The sequence below is a fragment of the Glycine max genome, chromosome 16 (assembly GCF_000004515.6).
Source record: "Glycine max cultivar Williams 82 chromosome 16, Glycine_max_v4.0, whole genome shotgun sequence".
Lineage (NCBI taxonomy): Eukaryota > Viridiplantae > Streptophyta > Magnoliopsida > Fabales > Fabaceae > Glycine > Glycine max.
The window spans coordinates 216,958-237,351 of NC_038252.2; the positions used below are offsets into that span (position 1 = coordinate 216,958).

Sequence of the window (20,394 nt, forward strand, 5' to 3'; positions counted from 1 at the left end):
TTTATTTTGCTATTTGATGAGCTGATTTGTGTAGCTTTTGCTATTAGACGCGATACCATACATGTGTTTTGGTCTTTTGAAAGATTATGTAGCACTTGAATTATAAAAATGTCAAAAATATATTTTAGTCGTTTTTTGATGTTCTAATTTATTTTTTAGATTTAATTTGATCTTTTAATTTTTTCAAATTCAATTTGATCATTTAATTCTTTAAATTGATAAAATTTGTGGTGGTTTAAAACTATTATAAAATATATATTTGTTGACACCGTGAGTTTATTTTAGACAACAATACCACATTAAATTAATTTTTAAAATTAGAAGACTAAATTTTAAAAAATTAAAAGATCAAATTAAACGTAAATAATAAATTATAAAAAAACTAATTTAACCATATATTATATTTTTTAGTACACAATCAATCATTTTTACATTTTTACATGGAGTAAATAAACATGTTTTTAGATGACTAAAAGCTTCCCCTAAAATAAAAGATGACTGAAAGCTATTTTACAAACTCAACAAATTTGGTTCCCATACTCTTCATACCATTTTCAAAAATTACAGCAAAGCCATCATACTCAACAATAATAAATCGAATGCACAACAATAATGGTGGATAGGTACAACACATGTCGGTTGGGGTGTACTTAGAGCTAATCAATGTCTACATGTTTGTGAATTTTGCTATAATCATCATTTAAAAAATAACATTTTTTGTAACTAGGCTTAACTCACAAAATTGTGTTTAGTATTAATAACAAAAATGGCAATTCATTATTAGTTTATTTGTTGTATGATCCTCTAAAAAAAATAAAAAATGAACGTGATATTTCGTAATTACTAGTAATAAAAATGAAAGCAATAGTGCAATTAAACCCATGAGAAAATACAGGTGCACCAAAAACTTGTTACCTTGTCCCTTTAGCCTTTAGCTGACTCATTTAAATCAAAAGTCCACTTCATTTCACCATGGACGTTACTCAATTAATTACTAAACATAAAAAGCGACGCCGAAAAACAACATAGATTTGATCGACAATTTTGGATCCTAAAATAAGTAAAGACGGCAAAACCATTATGCAGCCGATGATTGTTTTCAGTTTTCACTCGGAATTAATCCGTAAAAATCAATGGAGATAAATTATTATTATTAATAATCTTTTGAAAATAGAATTATGTGTTAATTTAATCAAACTCTATTGATGAATAGTTTATAAGCAAGTTCTTAATAAACCTTAAAACATTCTCTGACCTAATTAGGTCTCTCCAATAAAAAATAAACGTTTATATTTTTCGATGCGAAAATGAATGGTATTGGTTGTGCGAGAGATGACATCGCAACCATAATATATATATTTATTTTTTCTTTTGACGAGATAGTGTGATATTCATAATAATCGTACGATAGATAAATAAAGGAGAAAGAAAAAGGAGGTTTGAGAGACTAGAAGAGGATTGGGATTTGGCAAGAGATTTAGATTAGCATGGAATCAAGAATGGAGTGTAGTAGTCATCAACAACCTCAGTCACTGTAAATTTTTTTGGTTATTATTTATCTCTCTCAAATGCATATGCAATCGCAATCAATTGCAAAGCATTTCGGATCCAGAGGGAGAGACCCTTTGTGACAGCCTGTATCCTCTCCATCGTCTGATAGATTCTTCATTTTTTTTCCATTTCTCGCGGCAAGATCTCACACTCTGCACCTAGGGTTAGGGTTTTGGTTCTTGCGGCATGGCGACTTCTTCGAGTTCTTCGAGCTGGCGCGAGGGCATGTCCTCCGACAACATAAAGGGACTGTGCCTCGCTCTCTCTTCTAGCTTCTTCATCGGCGCCAGCTTCATTGTCAAAAAGAAGGGTTTGAAGAAGGCCGGTGCTAGTGGAATCAGGGCCGGTATCGTTCATTCTTCGCCACCGTCGATCACTTTTTTGTTTTTACTTTGTATTCAGTTCATTTTCCGTGTTTGCTTTAATTTTTCTAGGGATCTGGACGTTTTTTCTTTTACTTCTCTTGGCCACGAGTTTTTCAACTGTCTCAAATCTCTCAAGTTTACACTCGATGCGTTGCTTTGCCGGCCTTTTTTTTTCTCTGTTATATCTTCTCGTCGCATTCCACAAGACAAATAGTTGTAGAATAAGCATATTAGGTCTCGGCATGAGGCGGAAGGGAACATTTTTGTGTTCTCGATTCTCATCCTTAAGATTTTCACCGAACTGTTTTTTTGGCAATTTTAACTATCCTTTTCTTGTGCTCCTTGGTATGGAATGATGAGAGATCTATACAGTTTGTGTGACTTGAGATCTTGCTTTAAATGTTAGAAATTTGGTGGATAAACTGTCTGCTAGTTTAATTTTTTCTTTTTGTAGCAACTCATCAGTAGGGAAATCTTTTCTTTGATTTATTATAAATTAGATGGATGCTTAACTCTAATGATTCGGCCTCTGATTGGCTTGTTTACTTATATGGGTCTCTTTTCTTTAATTTATTTTATTTAATCTACAAAATAGTTGTTGCCTAATGTTAATAGTTTTTATTTTTTGATTCATTGTCTCCCTGATTGATCATGTGCAATAGTGACTAACCATCCAAAATTATATCTGACAGGAAGTGGAGGTTATTCTTACTTGTATGAGCCGCTTTGGTGGGTGGGAATGATAACAAGTGAGTTATACACGATTCTGTTTGGTTTTGGAATGACTAATGAATTGAATGTATCGTGGATTTTTCCTTTTCCAAGTGCATCCCTTGTGCTCCTGCCTCTTTTTTTTTATATAAATATTTTATTTAGTTTATGGTTATTTTACAAGTGCAGAAAGTAATGTAGTTACTATACTTCTGTAGACTATAGATTGAGTTCTATGTTGAACCTTAACAAATCCAAAGAGGGGCATTCATGTGTATGTTCTCCCCTTCATTCCTGTATAATCCATCTTTCTGCTACTTATATCCAAATTTATGCATTGCACAAAATCAAAATAAAAAATAAGAAAAAGGTTTCTAAAGCTTATACCATCCTAACCTTTTCTTTTCTTTCCTTTTTGCTTCACACATTTTCCAAGGGAATACTTCAGCATGGACACAAAAAAGGGCGTATAAAGATGCTAACAAACTTTCCACATACAATTTATTGATATGAGTTGCGTATAATATTTAAGTGGATTAAAATTTCTATTCTTATTTCTAACACATTTGCAATTTCAACAGTGATTGTTGGAGAGATTGCCAATTTTGCAGCTTATGCATTTGCCCCAGCTATATTGGTCACCCCTCTTGGTGCTCTTAGCATTATTATCAGGCATGATAAAAAAATTTAGCTTTAAATTGATGCTTGACTCTTGGTAAATTTTGATTTTTGACGTTTGCTTGCAGTGCTGCTCTTGCTCATATTATTTTACGGGAGAGGCTACATATTTTTGGAATTCTCGGTTGTGTTTTGTGTGTTGTGGGATCTACGACAATTGTTTTGCATGCACCTCAAGAACGGGAAATTGAATCTGTTTCAGAAGTGTGGGATCTTGCTATGGAACCAGGTAGTCATGTTCCTACTTGATATATCAGTGTCTGTAATCAATAGGTATTGTATTGAACAACTAACCAACAACATAATCTTTTTTCTGCAGCATTTCTCTTTTATGCAGCTATGGTTATAACAGCTACTTTTATCCTTATCTTCCACTTCATTCCTCTCTATGGCCAGACACACATAATGGTTTATATTGGTGTTTGTTCCCTTGTAGGTTCTCTAACGGTATGTCTCGTTATGTAGTTGTTGATGACTTTCTAATAGTATTTGTTCTCCCCTTGTTATTTTCCCCCCTGTATTTGTATTGTAAGGTATTCCTTTGACAGGTTATGAGTGTTAAGGCTCTTGGAATTGTCATAAAGTTAACACTGTCTGGGATGAATCAGCTAATTTACCCTCAGACTTGGGCATTCACTCTAGTTGTACTTGTTTGTGTTCTTACCCAAATGAATTATTTAAATAAGGTACAGTAGTTTTTCTTGTTAGTTCCCTGAACTTTGTTTTATTTGATGCACTAGTATGCACTTGTTTTTGTAAACATCCGACAAGTTTTGTAATGTACTTCACTACTTTTGGTCAACAAGTATCATGTAACATGAAAATAGTTTGATTGAATTTCCATTACCATTCAGTGAAATCTGTGAAAGTATCATGTATTTATGCTCACAACTTTTTTAAATGCATTTTTTTTTTATTTTGAACATTTTATGTATGTAATCTTTTCTTGCTTGTGTTGAGAAGAATATAAAATTGTCCAAGTGCTGGTTACTTATCTTCTTGTCAGACTTATGCATGATATGTTTCTTGAACCATAATTCTTTTTATTGCTCAAATCTTTTAACTTCAAACATATATTACCATCACATATGACCTTGTGATCTTTAAGTAAACTACCGGGATTGATTTAGAATTTTATCCCTTGGTTTAAAGATAAAGAACTGATTTGGTCATAATGTCATATCCACTCTTTAACGAATAAATAGTATCAATCAAATATGTAAAATGTTTCTTTTTACATAATAAAAGACAGCCCCCAAAACTTGATAGGAAAATTGACCGCTAAATGAGGAAGAAGATCAACAAGGAAAACAGAAGTTTGACTCTCGTTTGTCAGTTGGCCAAGAATTCCCCATCTTTTAATTTTTTTGGGAAATCCCTCAAACTAAGTTCTAAGTTACATCTATGTGGCATGCAGATTGTTGGAAATTCAAAATTGCTCTTCATTTGAAGTGAATCCACATTTGTGCAGGTTGAGTAGTTTTGGCCCAACACAAGAAACTGTGGCTTTTATGAGTGAGAATATAACATGTATCTAACTTTGTTTCAGGAGAAATATAATAAAAATGAGTGGTTGATTTTAAAGTAACTTTATTTTGGGGTGGGGCGCATAAGATGGAATTTTTTTATTAGTACAAAGTTAAAGTGAGGAAAACATTATTCTGGAAAGTAGAAATGATGAATACCGTATCTATTACTCATTGTGGTGAAGATATTTTGCTGTTCTGCTATAAAGATGTTTTTCTGTAATTTTGCATGTTTGGCATTATTATTTAGAGCAAATTACATTCGCACCCGCCTGAGTTTATCTCAAATTACACATAACACTACTCTTTTTATTCCTACCCTAATCCCCCTTTAAGTTTGAAAACATTACATTAATACTCCCTTATGTTTGAAAACATTACACTAACACCCTTGGACCCTCTCATGTTACACTAACACCCTTTACAAGGAAGGTGACTGTAATGGTTAAAAAAGCAGGGGGTGTTTGTGTAATTACAAGAAATCTCAGGGCTGGTTAGTGTAATTTACTCTATTATTTATGATAGAGTGCAACAATCTCTTAGCCCATGATTTTTCTTGAATCAGTAAATTAGTCAATTGAAATTGATATGTTAATCGATATTCAAATGCCTTGCAGGTGGGTGTTTGGTAGGGGAATTTTTTTTTAAGTTTCCCGTGGGAGGGATTGGAAATCCAAGATTCCTATGAAGGGTGAAAGTTTTTTGTATAATTATGTCTTTATATTTATGATATTCCCAGGAAATATAATTCCTTGGAGACATGATTTTCGGGGATGAAAAAAGACTTTTTGGGTCATATTCCTAATTTATTGAAAATCACAAATTTGTGGGTCATATTCCTAATTTATTGAAAATCACAAATTTGTGGGTCATATTCCTTATTTAATAAGCCCCCCACTCGAAATTTTGTAGTTTCCAATACATTTTAATCAATAATAAAAGAATGTGTTGAAATAATTGTGTTGCTAGCACTCCTCTTAAATCTAAATGAACATAAAGGCAACTTTGGACATAGTTGTCAAACTTGAATTAGCTCTTAGACTACTACGATTTTACTGGTCTAGGTAGAGAAAACAAGTTAACTCACTATCAAACACTTAAATGGATAAACTCAGGTGAATTTGTTAAACTCGTGTAAATTCGCATAAAGTTGAGTCGAGAAGTGAGTCATTGAGTTTGAAATCAAATGTAATTTTTGCCCCTCATTGACCACTCAGTGATAGTGTTTAACCAAGGCTCAAATGATTTGAAGGAATTAATTCTTTTTTTTGAATGTTTTCACTTTAGTTACTTATGATTGTATGAATTTATGTATGATTTGGTCATTTAAATGGTTTGATCTTTTGTAGTACTGTACTATCATACTTTATTATTGTTATTTGTTACTTACTTACTTTGCTTTATTATGAAGTTGAAATGTTGATTTATTGTTGTGTTAAAAGTTTAATGTTGAGCAAACATGCCATTAATTGGTTTTTTAATATTATTTTTTATATTACGTAACACATTTACGAGTATACGAATCGAGTCTACAAATGTTCCCCGAGTTTATGTAGACTCTCATGTTTGACAAACTCGGGTTTAGGTATCTGGGTGGTTTATTATGAGAACAAGTTCATTTTCTCTATGGCTTCAAACTTGAATTTGCAGGATTAGGATAAAACTATATGTTTCCTTGGTGCTGGATGTCGATTTGTCATGATTCTGCTACTTACTAATATTATGCATTTACTTTTTACATATTGTCACCTCCATTTATATTTTTGGGATTGATGAAAAGTTCCTTCTTTTTTATAATTCATGTGATAATATATTTTTTTCATTTTTGCAATCAGGCACTGGATACTTTTAATACGGCAGTGGTATCTCCTATATATTATGTTATGTTCACAACATTTACCATTGTGGCTAGTGTTATTATGTTTAAGGTAAGTTTTGTTACCTAACTGGTATAGTTAGACACTGCCTGCTTAATTGCTTTAATTTTAAGATTGTATATTGTATAATCTGTGTTTGTCAAGGAAATGCTTGATATAATTTTGTTTTGGTGTTTCCACAAAATCTTTTCAATGATACTTGTATGCTGGTTGTTGCCTATAACTATGTCAACCTATTTTTATTTGCTAGTCAAGATTCTCTTGGTAGGTCCTGCATATACCTCTGTAATGAAGTGTGAGAAGTGAATGTTTTTGTGAATAAACCAGTGTCTGCTGAGACATTTACATCTAGATGTGAAAACTGTTTGCGAGTACATTCAATAGGGTGTGAAACTTCTTTTGCTCTTTCCCTTAACAACCATATGGAGATGCAAATCTTTAATTTTCGTCTCACTATGTCTTGAATCTGATGTGCAAATCATCAGCTTAATGGTTACTTGCACATTCAATGTCTGTCCCCTCTTTGCCATATTTTGAAGGTTGACCATTGATTGATAATTGAATTTGATGCCAGGACTGGGATAGACAAAGTCCAACACAAGTTATCACAGAAATATGTGGGTTTGTGACCATTCTATCAGGAACTTTTCTTCTTCACAAAACTAAGGATATGGCTGATGGTATGATCTAGTGATCCTACTATAGTAGCAATTTCATGTAACTTTAGATTACACTCTCGTGCTCACATGCACTTTTCGTGTAGGGCCTTGAAGTCTTCAGATATGACTTTGTTAATATATCTTCATGTGCAGGTTTACAAACATCTTTATCTATTAGACTTCCTAAGCATTCAGAAGAGGATGGCTTTGATGGTGGTGAAGGCATTCCTCTTAGACGGCAAGAATCCATGAGATTGCCATGATATATTCTTTGCATCACATCTTGCATTTCTAAATGAGCTTGAGGCGCTGGGGAGGGATTTTGCCAAGGTCGTCTGTAATTTACTGATTATTTCCCTCCCCATCATATTTTTTACCTGATACAGCTGGGTCGAAGGATGAGAGTTTCCTATCACTGTTCTTTTGGCCTCCTGATGATTATGCTTTCTGATCTTGCCTTGCATGCCCATCTACACTCCATACCGGAGACAAAAGCTAATGTAATTTTCTGCACATTGATTATATATAGTGTACCTCAGTTAAATGAAAATATTCATCATCAAATTTTGAACTGGACAGCATTGCAATGTTATTATCAGTGTCTGCTGCCATTTGAACTCGAGCTGACCACAATATTTTGCGCATGTTGGAGCTAAATATGGAAATCAGGATGTGTAGATTCCAGGTCAAATGCATTGTTTAATAGATTGTTTTAAATTTTAGTCGCTTTATAGATTCAGCACTACGCATGATCTTGGCATCTTTTTGGGAAATATATGGTATAACAAAATCCACAGGCCCTAGCCATTTCTTCCTTTACCCGCTTGGTAAGTATCTTCGCGTGCATCATAGCTTTACCATGGTGAACAGGGTTGTAAATAATAAAATACTTGTTACATCAGAGAAGTATGCTTAATAGGATTATCTTGGCCTGCCCAACTGCATAAATTATCGATCCTTAATAGGATTGGCATAAATGCATGTAAGACATCCCAGTAATTGTTTCATATAGATTAAAAAACATAAAGAAAATTAGATGATATCATATAGATAAAAAAGTTAGACTTAAATAAGTTTTTTTGGTATCATAAATTTAGAGTATATCTTTTTTAGTTTCTCAAATTAAAAGTTGCATTTTAGTTTCTCAAAATTTTTAAATGATTTTTTCTGTTTGGATGCAAAAGTTGTGACAGTTATTTTTTTTACTGCAAGAGAGATAAAATTATTTTTTTAAAACCTATTATAAAATGGTTTTTAAATACTAAAACAAAATCAAAATCAAACTCACCCTAAGTATCTTTTTAAAGATTATAACATCTGAAAATATTTTTCAAGTTTAAAATATTCATAAATGATTAGCAATTCATATATAAAGCTGAATATATTAACAAGTACAAAGATAAGTTTATGATGATAAACCCAAAAAAATGCAGAAAAGAATTTAAATTAAATATTTTTTACATTGTCATATAATTATAAATTAATATGCATGACAATTTTAAATATATTTTTGTATTATAAATAAAAATACGGTAACGTGAAAAGTAGTTATTTCATTAGCCTGCACGTGTACGCAATTTTTTTTTTTTTTAAACAACAATCTCATATCATTCCAATTATAATCAAAGTTTGAATACAAGTTGGAATCAAATCATGAACTTGTGGACTAGCAAAAAATTTAAACTCCATTACAAAGCAATAGAAAACATGATTAACTTGTCTACGAACAAAATAAACAGACGAGTGACGAAAACTTAAAACCAAATGTGTACACAATCTAATCATAAAATATATTTTATATTATAAATTAAAATATACAACACGATGAGTAATTTTTTCATTCTTCATTTTCTAAATTAGGTATTTTTAATAATCCTCTCTTTTATATCTTTTGGAGTCATATTTCCCATGGCACAACTGACTAACTATTATTTTTAATTATCTGGATACTTAATCTTTTTAACCTTTTATCTATGTTTTATTATTCAACGGGGCATGAACCCAAAATCATCTCTTTTAATTTATTATTTTTATCTTTATCTTTAAATTAAATTTGAAAATTCGTTTTTTAAGAAAATTATCCATAACTAAAAAGTTATATAATAACTCACAAAATGTTTAGTATAGATTACAATTATAATTATATTAGGAGAAGATGGTGTCTTTCTAAATTTTTAAAATAATAAAAAAATAAAAGTTAAATACAAAAAATGTAATTTAAAAAAATTAAAAATAAAATTGTCCAATAAAATATATACATTAAATTAAATAATTTTCATTATTATTTATTAATGGTTAGAGAATATTAATAGTTATAGATAAAAAATATTTTTCTTCAGAAAAAGAAAAAAGAGTATATGTCAGTGTGCACGAAGATTGAAAGCAACAAAAAGAAGAAACTTGGTAGGAAAGGTGGGTGATGAAGTGAAGAGTTCTGCGATTGCGAATGGAAGTGAGCGCGAAGGTGAAGGTGGGTGGGTTTCTATGGTTGGAGGGTTTGGTTGAGGCGTGTTGCCTTCATCGCGTTGTTATTCTGTGTATGAGGTCAAACAACCTATTGATGCGAACTGGTCAGTGTTTCCTCTTAAATGGTTTCATCTTCTTAGGAAGGTATGCTATGCTTTTTCCTTTCACTTTTCCAATGAATTTCAAGCTTCTTTATAAGTATGGATGGAAGAAATAGGAGCTTTTTTAGGGATTAACCCAACAATTGTTTTGGAGGGGCCAGGGTCTGCAGAAGGAGAAGTGAAACTAGCTTCAATTTATTTCAACACAGTGAATGAAATTTTGTGGCAAAGAAATTGGATTATGTATACTTTTGACATAATGACTCGAAGGAATCTGATTGTACATATTTTTGTCATCCATGGATTGATTGTCCTGAACAAATCATGAATCTAAAATCTACGTGTTTAATGATTTCAACATCTTTTAAATTTTTGTGCAGTATATTCGTCCTAAACTCGGTTGTCATCCCTGCATTGTGGTGGATATTACCTGACCAAAGCTCACAGTTTGTTTCTCATAAACTCTGTGACTTAGGTGGCACTTTGAAATTTTATTCTTTCGTACGTCTTGCACTCATTCAGCTCTTTTATGTAAGTATGAAATATACTATTTTTTAAAGTGCACATTGACTGTAAAAAGTACTTTGTTGCATTGCTCTCCAAGTTCATTTTGTTTGCCTTTATAACACGCATGGATTTTCAGTATTGCATAATTTTTCATTTTGATGAAATGCATTTTAGATACGTGTTTAATGATTGTCCTTTTTTTTTGTTTCCTGCAGGTGCTTTGGTTTTACCCATTATACGTGTTTAGCATAGTTCTTAGCACAATTTGGTAATGTTTTCTTTTTTATCTTCTTTCCTGCATCTTTATTTTAATGCTGTATGTGTTGGGCTGTTCTTCATTGTTCATGTTTGCTGTCAAGTTAATTCATATTTGTATATGTCTTCTATACTTAGTAATGGAATTTCTTCAACCAGGTAAAATTAGCAAAGTACTTTTAAGAGGACTAGATATCAAAAGAATACCGAAAAGTATAAAATATTATAGCCCTCCAGTCCCATTCTATATCCATATAAACAATCCTCCCCAAATAAATATTATAAACTGCCTTTTCTATCCAAATTAAATTCTGGGCTGAAATTCTTGTTGGAAATTATAGTTTGACTCCCAACATTGGTGTTAAATACATCTTTAGAATATATGAAACTATCCAATGTTATCTTGATCATATTTTAGGATATCCTAGATTATCCTTCATGGTTAGTTTTTTAATTTCCTCATTATGTCTTAGGTTTGGTTACCATCTTTCCTAATATCTCATGATTTTTTTCCTTATTTAGTTAGGATTATGATTAGTATAAATAAGGGTTAGTGCTTTAGCTTTTACCAGAATATACTGTCACATTGTAATCATTCTAATTCTCAATATTTTAAGTCTCTTTTCTGTCGATTTCCTCCCTCAAAACCTAAAGTTCCATAATTTCAACATGGTATCGGAATGGTATCATCCTTTGTGACTTGTCCAATCACTGCCAAAATGGATAACTTTTGTGTGGTCAAGGAAGAAGGGTTTCAAATCCTATTATGTTTCTGAAGCAACAAAATGGGTGAGAAAATTGTATCCAAAAAAAAATAAAAAAAATAAACAGCGTTGTTTCAGGTGTAAAAGTGGGTTTTTGATTCATATATCATGATAGTGCCTCTATAGCATGCAAAAAAGCGCTATTTTGGCTGCTATGACCACTATAGAAAACCAATGCTATATGAATCCCATAGTAGTCCAGGGCATTCTCTCAATTTCCTCCCTCAATACCTAAAACAACTTAATTTCGACATGCATCGATAATGCCTAATAGTGTTTGGCTCTAAAGGAAAATGCTTCAGTCTAATATCATTTTCCCATTGCAATAACAAGTGCAGTATTCTCAAATTTAGATTTCCATATCCAATAAACTAACACGTAAAGTGGACATGAACTAGTATGTTGTTTCACTTGTCATCTAAATGAGAATTTGATGGAAATAGGGATCCAAAGCCAAGGCCCTACACATTTAGCAAGAGTTTTGAAAGTGTGTGAGTGTGGGAGGGATCTGGTTAGTTATAGGAAAAAACTACGGGTACAATACCACTAGCCACTCTACTATCAGTTCTACTCTTGTTGAAGCAGTGTATGGTTTCCCTCCCTCAGAGTTAGTACACGCTGTCTCACTGGTGAGACTTTAGCAGACATAGTAGCTATGATGCTGAGTGAGGGATAGATATGAGGCACTTAAGTAGCTGAAATACATCATATCATGGGCACAACATACTATGAGGAACAGTATTGATACTAATAGGAGGGAAGTCACCGCTGGTGATTGAGTTTATGTCAAACTTTACTCACATAAGCAGATTTCAGTGGCAAAAAGGATCAGTCCTAAATTGTCGGTCTATGTCAAGCTTGACTCAGTCTTGGCTTCCAATGATACCAATGTCCTAGGAAAAACTGACTGAGTGGTTGATCCTTTGGAAATCTAAATCAGTAGAAGAGGTCACTTGGGAAGAGACCGGCATCAGTGGTCAATTCCCAAACTTCTGCCCTGAGGACAATACATCTTTTGAGGGTGGCCGCTGATTGAACTGAGGATCCAAAAGCTAAGGCCCTATAGTTTTATTCTGTGGTCAAAACCAAATTAGAAAGAGTTCTGAAAGTGTAGGGGTGAGTTTGATAGTTTAGAGGAAAGAGGAAGGCTAGGAGGTTGCTCTATAGGTGGGAGCTCTTGCTCCTATTTTTTATATTTGCTTTTCCTGTTTCTTGCTGAATATACTAGTCTCCCTTTGAAAGATAGGATTTGTTCCTATAAGAATTGCTAACAAATGTTTTTAGGTACAACGACATTGCGAAGTATGGGTATGCTGCAATGGGAAGATCTAAGTTTACTGTAGAGAAAGGCTCAAGCCAAAACAACTCACCAACTTTACAAAATGCTCATCATGTAAAAGGACCATCTGGCTTGGGAGGGTAAAGTTCTAAATAGTAGTTACTTCATTTTTTTTCTCATTTTCTAATTGCTATTAATTCTTACTGGGTAAATAGTGCTAAAAGGTTCAGCTAGTGTGTTTGCTTAACTCAGGGTCATGATTGGAATAGGACAGCAGGTCTATTCAATACTCCTTTTGAGTGTTTTTTTTCTTGAGGTAATAAAATCATTGTAGTTTCAGTTTCCAAATTGATAGGGTAATATATACATGCCTTGATATGCAATGAAATTGATTTTCCGTCATTTTATCCTTACACTAGCAATTTCTGATGTTATATGCAGGTCTATGCAACAGGATTCATACCATACATAGGGAAGCTGCTCAACTTCTTACTCCTTTCCTGGATGTATGCATATTACTGCTTCGAGTATGTGCTCCATAACTTCATGTATGCTTTTTACTTGATGTCTTTAACAGTTGAATGCTTGTTCAAAAATATGCTTTTTTATTAGGTACAAATGGAATTTCAATGAAGTGGCTCTTGACAGAAGGCTGGACTACTTTGAATCTTACTGGCCATTTTTTGCTGGTTTTGGTAGGTTATTTTTATTAACTTATTTACTTGAACTTTATTAAGTATACCTGTTTGTTTAGCTACTAGAGAATTTTATATGTTTAGATCATGTGGCTTTTTGATTCTTTTTATTGGTTGATCTTTTTATTGTACAATATTCCTCCCCCATACCTTCGCATAGCGAAGAGCCTCTGGGCAATGGGGTACAAAGTTTATGCAAGGGTAAGGTTGCGTACAATATCCCTCCCCCATACCTTCGCATAGCGAAGAGCCTCTGGGCAATGGGGTACGAAGTTTTTTATGAGATCAAATCAACTTGTAATACTAACCTTTGGAGGAAAAACAGTTCCTTTTTTTGTGTGTTTTTTTCTAGTAAAAGGTAAATCATTAATCAGTCTCTGTAACACTTGCAAGAGACAAAAAAGTTATGGGTTTTTAGTGGAAGGATAACCAAGGGAATATGGATGAGGATTGGGGAATTTTAACATTGTGAAGTGTGAAAGTTATTAAGCAGAATGCCATATAATTCATATGTAAAATTGACTCCTTGGCTGTTGAAATTTAAAATTCATTCTAAATTCTATCTTTTTGAAGAATATTGAACATGAAACACAATTTGTATATTATATATAATGCTCTATCTTCTGATTCACTTCATGTTTGACATTAATATGTAACTTATATCCTTACAGGGAGCCCTTGTGTTCTGGCCATATTCTTTTTCTCTCCCCTTGTGAGTTACGGGATTATGGCTATACTTTTCCCACTGGTATGAGTGACCATGTTGTTTATTTCCCTTCTATTTCTTTCTTCCTCCTGCATTGAATTTTTTTTTTTTTTGGTGTTTTTAATGCTTTTTTGCATTTCCTTTTGTCATTCAAAATTAAAATATCATGTTAACTTTATCATGAATCAATGATAGTGAATTAGCAACATACATTGTATATTTCAGTTTGTTCTAACTGCAACTGGGTCAGAGTCCGAGCAAGAAATATCCTTTGAAAAACACAGATGGAGAGCTGCCGGAGTAGAAAGACTTCCAATATTTTATGTTGCAGACAAAGTGTCGTAAGTTCTTCATTGCTTATCCCTTTGCTCTAGACATTGCATTACTAAACTTAACTAATAGGCAAGTGGCCCAAAAGGGGGCAGTCATGTGGTGATTAATGCCTAATGACTTTATATGATACGTGAAGACACTAGTTGCTCTTCTAAGTGCTAGTTGTTTCAAGAATGATGCAAAATGCATTTTTCTGTGTTAATTTGACAAGTTTGAGGTTGTCAAATCCTTGTTAGTTACCTTATATTTCCTTCAGCATACCCTCCTGTTTATTGTTGCCTCTAGATAAACATTGACTTCTCAAGTTGAAAATATATATTAAAGTTGTTTTTTGTTCTTCTATGTTTAATAGAAATATTCACCAATGTGCTGTGCTATAGATGAAAATTGCTTATTGAACTCTATTAAAATTGTTGTTATCATTATTTGACTATGAGAAGATATTAAACTCTTCCTGTCCTTCTGTATTTTATACTTATGGAGAGTATCGGAAAAGGAATTGTTTAATGTTACATCGTTATGGTTCTAAATGATTCTGAGTTTCTAGCGAATGATCAAGTACTTTAGTCCTTTAACCAGTAATCTTAGACATTGGCTAATCGATCTCATTTGTCATTTAAGCTTAATTTGGGTAGTCAATTATCTCTTTATATCTGTTTCGCTGGTGAAGTTAGGACTTAGGATGCTATTAAGGGTAATGGAATGGTGATAGTTAATGTTAACATTGATGCTCAACTTCTTTCTGATAGTTTATTTTTCAATCAATCACTATTTGATCACCCAAATTTATAATAATGGCTGATGAGCTTGCGTGATGTATTATGAAGTACGTAGGGAGCTATCACTAGTGGTACTTAGTTATTAGTATCATTTTAACCGCATAATTTGATTGGTATTTGTGTAGGATGTGGATGCTATCTCTTTTACCCATGGAAAAAGGGGACCAGGTGCAAGACAGAAAAGCACAATAAGGTTGTCGTAGTCAGTTATTCTGGCATGGCATAGCAGATGACAAGTGAGAACACAAACTGATTTATTTTATGCTAGCAGTGTGCTTTACTATGTAAATATTTGGAACTCCCTTTCTCTTTTACGATTAATTTGTTTCGTTTGCTATGTTTGTTTCCTGTTTAATGCTGTAGGACAAATTCTATGTAACAAGCTGATGGGATGGGTTGGTTGCACACGTGACTTCAGAAAGTTAAAGCTACTAACCACTGCCAGACCAAATTCAAAATCCATCAAAGTGTGGACCACGTTACAGAGAAAATTACTGTGTAACATTATAATTTATATAGACATTATGCTGTATTTCGTGTACATGCAACGTGGATTCTTTGCGCGTAAATATATTATATTTAAAGTGACATGCTCATTGAAATGTGAAGTGTGCTGATAGTATGTGCATATATCCCTGCCGTCGTACTGAGTTACCATCCTAGTTACTAGGGTGTGAATCTTTAATGCAGTGGTGGGCTTGAGATTATTTGTCAGTTCAAGTAGTATGTTTGATTTCTCTAAAGCAAAACCTCGGGTTTATGTGTCTGTACACACACAGACTGAAAAAATTTATTGTGTCACTCTCTTGTTAATGCTCTCAACTCAGACAAGATTGCTTTAAGTAGAGGAAATTATTTGTAGTCTAAATATAAAAATAAATTTTTTTTTGACATGGCATAGTGCATATTGAGCTTTTGTCATGCTTATCTTGTACTTGTTCGACAAATAATGTATTATCTTAAATCATCATATTTTATAATTATTTGTATACACAAAGAAAAAACAAACTAAAAACTTAAATATACTTAATATTAAATTTTTTTTTAAGTTTTATATTTTCTTCGGTTAATAGTTAAGAGGATTGGTTAAAAGAATATAACAACTCTACTTATTCTAAAAGAAATGTATGAAGGCCATAACACATTAACGGTCAAGATTACAGAGGAAAAGTTCGTGTTCTTGTTTGTATGGATCATCTTGAATGTATTTGATTTCAAAGAGAGAATTAAGTTACTGAAGATGGAAATGGATTGGATACATTTGATTCATGCGATTTTGGAGAGAGAGAGAGTAAAGTTACAAATGTTTCTTTTCTTAGTTATAGTAAAATTGATTTTTTAGGCAAAAAAAAATTCAAATGTTTAGGTATAAAAATCAATTTTCTATACAAAAAATATTATTTCTTACTTATTTTTCTTAAATCAAACAATACACAATATCATTTTATTTTTATTTTTTCAAATTATATGACAATGTTTGATTTCTCTAAATCAAACAATACACAATATCATTTTATTTTTATTTTTTCAGTCTGTGTGTGTACAGACACATAAACCCGAGGTTTTGCTTTAGAGAAATCAAACATACTACTTGAACTGACAAATAATATTTGAAAAAAAATATTATTTTTTTTCAAATTATATCATTTTATCTCTTCTAAACTAAACACACCCGAAAACAGATTATCTTAAAGCTTGTTTTTGAGATTGAGTTTGGTTGAAACAATTCATGTTTACTTTCTTTTTCTTATACTTTGTAACAGAAAAAATCTTGCAAAGGAACACAGTGCTTATTCTTTAAATATGATACACCCGTTAATGGGTTTAAACCACTATAGTGAGTGATGTTACTTGTGTTTACTTTTAGGGACTTGCTATTCCTGTCACCTATTTGCTAAGTTCACCTCCATCCTTTTAATAAATTTTCTATTTTTACCGAAATACTCTTGATAGAAATATATTTCCGTTGGTTGAGATACACAATGAAAATATATTCCCGTTGTGTATATTTTATTTACACCTAATAACATAAAAAATAAATTATTTGTGTTGTGTATTACTAATACAAAGGGTTAATTGCACCTTTAGTCACCTATCATTCATGTTTTGGTGAATTTTGTCACCAGACAAATAAATTTACACATTTTACCACTTAACTTTTAAAATTATGCACATTTTGTCATCTAATTTTCAAATTTTCATGCATTTTGCTTCCTATATTATAGTTAAGCATTTTTGTTTAGAAAATTAGGTGGCAAAATACACCAAATTTTGGTGATAAAATGTGTAAAAAGGTTTAGTGACAAGACCCAAAATTTTGATTTTTTTATCAAAAAATATTAAAAATTAATGTTATATTAGTATGGAGATTTGAACTCAAGACCTCCTTATCACTTCAACCATTATGCTCCTCCCCAACCACCAAACTATTTTGTGTCTTTGAAGTTTTTAAAGTTAGAAAAGAAAATGTGCAAATTTTTTTATGAAAAAACTTCAAAAACTTAAATAATGAATAACTAAAGTCTAATTAAGCTAAATGCAAAATACATAATGAAAATATTTTTTGGCTGTGAAATTTGAATTAATAGGCATTGAAAATGTTTTTCCGTTATGTACTATATTTGAATTGCAATCATTGTTTTTGCTTTTATGCGTGATCAATATCAATATTGTTAAAATATAATTAGGAGAGAATAATTAAATTAAATAAGAAGTGAGATAAAAAAAATGATGTTTTCAATAATAATAAGTGTATTTAAAAGAGTGAGTTAGAAAACATGGGATGATTATAACAGAATTTTTTGATACTAGTAGCAGTTCCTATTTTATATGTTAAAGGAAGGGAATCATTGTCCGATAATTTGACGGCCACGCGCGGCAATTGGCAGGCATATGATTGTAGCACGTGAAGCGCGTGGTACTTTATCTTCATTGCATTATTATTGGGTGAGATGGTCCCCATCCAATACACTATACATCCGTGACCCCAGTTCATCCTGGCCGTCGTTTTCTTTATTCAGGATCAATTATCTATCCTCCATGTTTCTTTATGTCCTTTCCTTAAACACAAATTAAAACCCCCAAAACACGTATTTCAAAACTAATTTAATTCTCAGGTCAAAACTTGTGCTTTTCATAGCGGTTTGGTACAAGGAAAACTATTATCCAAACAACGCCAAAGTCATTAACATAGCCCATTTGCTCCACCTTTTTTAATTTTGTTTTCATAAAAAAAAAGTCACTTTTTCTTGTAAAGTGGGTGAAAGTTTAGTTTTGTCTGCTAATAAATTATAAGCTAGGGGTATCCTATGGTGTTTCCCCCCCTAGAATCACAATATGCCATATCCACACATTAGGGAATGACCAATATGTCTTGCTTGGGTCTTTTAGTTATATAACATATATTGGCGTTTAATTTAGTTGGGATCCTATTCTAGAATGCCAAAAAAAGGACACACATGAAGGTAGCATCATCTGTGTCTTTTAGATGACTATGCTTTAGAATAATAGAATATCTAATTTAATTTCCCTTAGATCTTTACTAGTCAGAAAAAATATTACCCGTTTGCGGTATATATAAATCATGTCCTTCTACTACCATTTCTAAGAGGAAGCAGAAATATCAATTCTGAAAATTTTTTGTGACAGCTTGCAAGAGAAAACCAATGTAAAAATAAAACAGCACCTTTTGTGAATAGTAATAGTATCTTCTTTACCCACTTAGACATTCACAATATGAAATGAGGATTCACTTATTCTACAATTTAGTTCAATAACTTTTTATAGATACTAAATTTTACTAATCTAATTGTTCAATTGATAGTTCTTATTTAAATTAAATTTACCTAAAATTTAATACACGATCATTAAGATAATATTATACATGTTAAATTTATATTTTATAACATTTTTAAGTAGTTTTCTGTACAAAAAAACATTATTAAGTAGTTACTAAAAAAAAACATAACTATTAAATAGAATAAGTGTCCACAACTTACTCGTAAAGTAATTAGTTTCCCATCTCTCTCTCCCTCGATGTGTGCATTTACATCCGAAATTAGCTTTGTCATATTGAAAAATATAATCAAATATCAAATCCAGATATAGAAACTGCTTTCGCAGTGTATAATGAATTGGGAATCCAAAGCGTCACTGTTCTACATATAGCAAATAAAGGTAAATGGTTAAAAGTGTGAGAAGATGAAAATGGGGAATAAAAAGAAAGAATGATTGGGCAATGAACAGAGGCGAGTCATCTGAAATTGACTGTTCAAGTCAACACCAAGTCATTTTCCTTGCCGTCCTGGCTTATAGACAACGTTACCATCCTTTAATTATGCACCCTCATTTTTCTTCCCCATTTTTAAGTTATGATCCATTTTCTTCCTTTTCTTTTTGTCTTTTGCCCATCACAATTGAATGTTCTACTTCCCCTTTTTCGCATTCCTTTGACAAATCATCCACTTATTCAAACAAATTAAATATCTTAGTATTTTGTTAAATTTTATGCAATTATTAATTATAACCTACAAAGATCTGTAAAAACAGTGCAATAGTGTTCGCCCTAGCTAGACTTACAAATTTATGCACAATTATAACCTATAACATTATATATGTAGCAGGTTTTCATACTCCCATGAACATTTCATTTAAATATTATAGACTTCGCACAATCAAAGCAACCTATCACTTGCCTAAAGTATGCACAATCAACGAATATGAGAGGGTATAATATACTAATTATGACTTCGCACAATTCTTCTTAATAACTTTCTGATGATCATCTCTCGTCTTTAGTCATTAGCAAATAAACATAAAAATATGGTTAGGATATAAAAGAAAAAATGATTTTTTTAAAATATACATATAACCATAAATGAAAATTTAATAAGGAAAAAAAGAGGATAGAGTGAGAAGGAAAGTGATGGAAAATAATGCCTTCCTGCTTCTTACATGCCCCCTGAAGTTATCTTCAAAGACATACAAGTAACTGAGATTTGTATGGTCTAGCTAGCAAGAATTACTATTTATATATTTTGGGCTCACACTCCTTTCTTACCTGGCAATCCTATTTTGCTTAGTTGGCTACTCCATTCTAAATTCTAATGCATATTTTTTTTCTTTTAGTAATTTTAGTAAGAA

At 32.0% G+C, this 20,394-nt stretch overlaps 2 protein-coding genes across 2 annotated transcripts; both read left to right on the plus strand.

Moving 5' to 3' along the window:
* The first annotated feature begins 1,345 nt into the window (after nucleotides 1-1,345).
* Nucleotides 1,346-7,945, plus strand: LOC100786949 (probable magnesium transporter NIPA4). The gene is made up of 9 exons (XM_003548600.5): nucleotides 1,346-1,897; nucleotides 2,609-2,665; nucleotides 3,209-3,299; nucleotides 3,374-3,534; nucleotides 3,625-3,752; nucleotides 3,854-3,991; nucleotides 6,667-6,759; nucleotides 7,283-7,388; nucleotides 7,521-7,945. Exons 1-9 carry the CDS (start codon nucleotides 1,738-1,740, stop codon nucleotides 7,628-7,630), a joined length of 1,044 nt encoding a protein of 347 aa, XP_003548648.1. The 5' UTR covers nucleotides 1,346-1,737; the 3' UTR covers nucleotides 7,631-7,945.
* Nucleotides 7,946-9,709: 1,764 nt separating this feature from the next.
* Nucleotides 9,710-15,880, plus strand: LOC100801242 (protein EI24 homolog). The gene is made up of 11 exons (XM_003548616.5): nucleotides 9,710-9,977; nucleotides 10,315-10,465; nucleotides 10,657-10,709; nucleotides 12,745-12,879; nucleotides 12,992-13,055; nucleotides 13,181-13,266; nucleotides 13,352-13,434; nucleotides 14,106-14,182; nucleotides 14,366-14,481; nucleotides 15,378-15,488; nucleotides 15,616-15,880. Exons 1-10 carry the CDS (start codon nucleotides 9,814-9,816, stop codon nucleotides 15,442-15,444), a joined length of 996 nt encoding a protein of 331 aa, XP_003548664.1. The 5' UTR covers nucleotides 9,710-9,813; the 3' UTR covers nucleotides 15,445-15,488; nucleotides 15,616-15,880.
* The last annotated feature ends 4,514 nt before the right edge of the window (nucleotides 15,881-20,394 follow it).